This window comes from Ovis canadensis, chromosome 10, assembly GCF_042477335.2.
Source record: "Ovis canadensis isolate MfBH-ARS-UI-01 breed Bighorn chromosome 10, ARS-UI_OviCan_v2, whole genome shotgun sequence".
NCBI lineage: Eukaryota > Metazoa > Chordata > Mammalia > Artiodactyla > Bovidae > Ovis > Ovis canadensis.
In genome coordinates, this window is record NC_091254.1 from 49,609,903 (window position 1) to 49,613,119 (window position 3,217).

A 3,217-nucleotide genomic window follows, 5' to 3' on the forward strand; every position below is an offset into this window, starting at 1 on the left:
CAGACTTGGGTCCAGTGCAGCCTCCCGAGCCCAGTTTCTGTGGGTCCAGGTCTAAGTCAATTTCTGTCTTCCTTTAGAGCCCTGTGAGCAGAGCATTTCCTGGAGTCTGAATGGCTAAGGGTCTCGTTTCCCACATGCATCCATACAGTCCTGAGGGTAAGCTGAATTCCCTTAAAGTTAATTCATACAACAAAGAACCACAGACATGCAGTGACCTTCACTAGCCCTGCTCCCTGAGCATCTGCAGCATTTCCAGCCTGAACTATGCCATTTGGCACTTGCTACAGACAGTCCCTCAAGGTCACTCATTTTGCATTGGTTTTGCCTCCCAGCTGTTCATATACTTCCTCAGGGCAGGGCTCATGCCTCATGTGTCTTTTTTATCTCTCAAGTCCTATATGGCCTTGAATAAGGTATTGACAGTTAACCTCTCCAAGCATCGGTATTCTTGTTTTCAAAACTGGAATAACAGTAGCAACTACTTTAAAGGGTAATTTTGAAGAATAAATGAGAGCATGTCTGCAAAGGGCTTAGCTTAGTGGCTGACATACTGTGTGTGCTCAGTAAGCACTGGCGGAGGCAGTGATGGCATTTCTGGGGATGCTGGTGGTGATGGTGGTGGTGGTGACCACGGGGGTGGTGATGATGATGGTGCTGATGGTGAAAATAGTGATGGTGATACTGATGGTAGTGGTGATGCTGGTGGTGGTAATGATGATGATGGTGAAAATATTTATGGTGATACTGATGGTGGTGGTGGTGATGATGGTGGTGGTGATGCTGATGGTGCTGGTGGTGATGATGGTAATAGTGATGCTGACGGTGATGATGGTGAAAATAGTGATGGTGGTATTGATGGTGGTAGTGGTGGTGATGGTGGTGGTGGTGATGACGGTGGTGATGGTGGTGATGGTGATGATGGGATGATGATGATGATGATGCTGCTGATGCTGGTGGTGGTGGTGGTGATGGTGAAAATACTGATGGTGATACTGATGGTAGTGGTGATGATGGTGGTGTTGGTAATGATGGTGATGATAGTGTTGATGCTGATGGTGGTGATGATGATGATGGTAAGAGTGATGCTGATGGTGCTAATGGTGAAAATAGTGATGGTGGTACTGACGGTGGTGGTGGTGGTGACAGTGAAAATACTGATGATGGTACTGATGGTGGTGGTGGTGGTGGTGGTGGTAGTGATGGTGATAGTGGTGATGATGGTGGTGGTGATGATGATGGTGCTAATGGTGATGACAATGGTGGTGGTAGCAGTAATGGTCGTGCTGGTGGTGGGGTGGACAGTATGCATCATATAGTTCTGAACGTACAGCAGAAACTTAGAAGTATTCACCATCATGTGAGTCACCTGGCAATCCACACATACTCACGGGCTTTCACAGGAAATAAGAGGTACAGATGAGCAGAAGTGAAGGCCAACACATGTGGAGCAGCTGCCAGGACACCAAGCCAAGCCTACCAAGCAGGACTATGACCATACTCACCCCTTGCAACACACGGGCAGAAATCCTAAAGATGAGGGGAAAAAATTAAGCTCTAATAGATTAAATGACTTGCCCTGTTTTATAAAACCAAGTGACGACACTGCCTGGGCCTCAGATCTGCATAAGCCCAGTGGTCAGGCCCTTGTCATGTCCTGCAAGTGAGCCTTGGAGGACTGACGGGCAGAGGGGAGACAGCCAGTGAGCTCTTCCACCATAGCCACAGCTCCAGAGCAGGGGCTCTGCACACGACACACGTCAAAATCCACAGTTCATTGACTCCTGATCAGGGTTTACATATGCATCAGGAGAAATAAAGTCCAGTTGCTCCATTTCAACTTTGACCTGAAAAGGAGGAGGAAACAGAAGCAAAGTGTTGAGTAGCAGCGGCACTGCTGAGGTTGGCGACAGGCCGTTAAGACACTGCAGGTCGAGTTCCTTTAGAGACGGCCTCCGAGGGTGGCTGGTTCTCATCTTCAGATGACGGTTCTGAAAGGTCTGGCTGGGCTTTGTGTCCTGACTCTGCTCTCCAGGTGATAGAATAGGGGGCGGGGGGCGTGACAATGCTTTCTGAGTGTCCACTGCAGCCAAAACTTAATGTCCACTCACCTGCTTACAGATTTCAGTGGTCCTCTCTCCTCCACACTCCGTGAGGATGAGAAACAGGCTGGAGCAAGACCACCTCAGCACATAACTTGGGGACCAGACATGAGTCCAGCCCCAGCCCCAGTGCCCAGTGTCACCCCGCCTGCCCTGAGTCCCCTCATGAGACATACTGGTTCCAGAGAACAAAGGCTTTGTGGTCCCGCAGCTCCAACTCAAACCGGCTGGCTCACCTGGAGCTGGGTGGCTTCCTGCTACTTCCCCAGCGTCTCTGGGCCTGCTCCTCAGCCTCCGGGCCAGCATGCTGCCAGCCTCAAATATAAGACACACAAGGCCTGCAGCAGCCCCAGGCTGCACGCCGTCACTCTCCCTGGGGCAGGCATGGTCACCGCCGCTCACGGTGCTGTGACACCTGCTCCTGGGGGCTCTGCCCTCTCTTCCCTCCACCGCCTGCCAGTGCTGAGTCCTGATGGAAAGCTCCAATTTGGTGAGAGCATCGTGGGCTCAGCCAGCCCCGCCAAGGCAGGGTGACGGTGAAGAGAAAATGAGATATGGGTTAGTGAAGCTGATACAGCAGCTAAAGGGCTAATGCAGGTTTGGGCTTTGTTCCCAGTGGTTTCATCAGCAGAGAACAGAGGTGAGAGTCCCTCGTTAATAGCCTTCTCCAAACCCCACCCGGAAAATTACATGAAATTCCGGGCACTTCAATACCATAAAGATGCAGGAAAGCTGAAGGGAGTACCGAGCCCAGTAATAAAAGCAATGGGGCGGTAGGGAGCCGTGATTTACTGGGAAAGATTAAAATAACTAACTATGTACAGCACGTCTGGGTGGTGACTGCTGAGGAGGCAGGGAATCGTAGCAGCCTATAAATAATGAAGGCATGTAAACAGCGCGGCAGACGCTTCGGCCGGTACCAGGAGGCTCAGCAGAAGGAGGGTAGCCCGCCGGAGAGGACAATTTATGAAGGGCGTTCGGAGAGCTGTGTGGGCTTCTTTTGAAGAGAGAGAGAAATTAAAGACACTGAGGAGTACTGTCCCAACCCAGTGGGAGGAAGTCCTGCTTTTCCGAATCTGCCGGTTTCCAGTCCACCCTGCGTGACTCCTACCCCAACT

General features: G+C 51.1%; 1 protein-coding gene across 1 annotated transcript; it reads right to left on the reverse strand.

Annotated features, from left to right (window-relative positions):
- Positions 1 to 560: 560 nt before the first annotated feature.
- On the reverse strand, positions 561 to 1,354 carry LOC138446785 (hepatitis A virus cellular receptor 1-like). The gene is made up of 2 exons (XM_069602126.1): positions 894 to 1,354; positions 561 to 816 (listed from the first exon to the last, which is right to left on the reverse strand). Exons 1-2 carry the CDS (start codon positions 1,352 to 1,354, stop codon positions 561 to 563), a joined length of 717 nt encoding a protein of 238 aa, XP_069458227.1.
- Between the last annotated feature and the right edge of the window lie 1,863 nt (positions 1,355 to 3,217).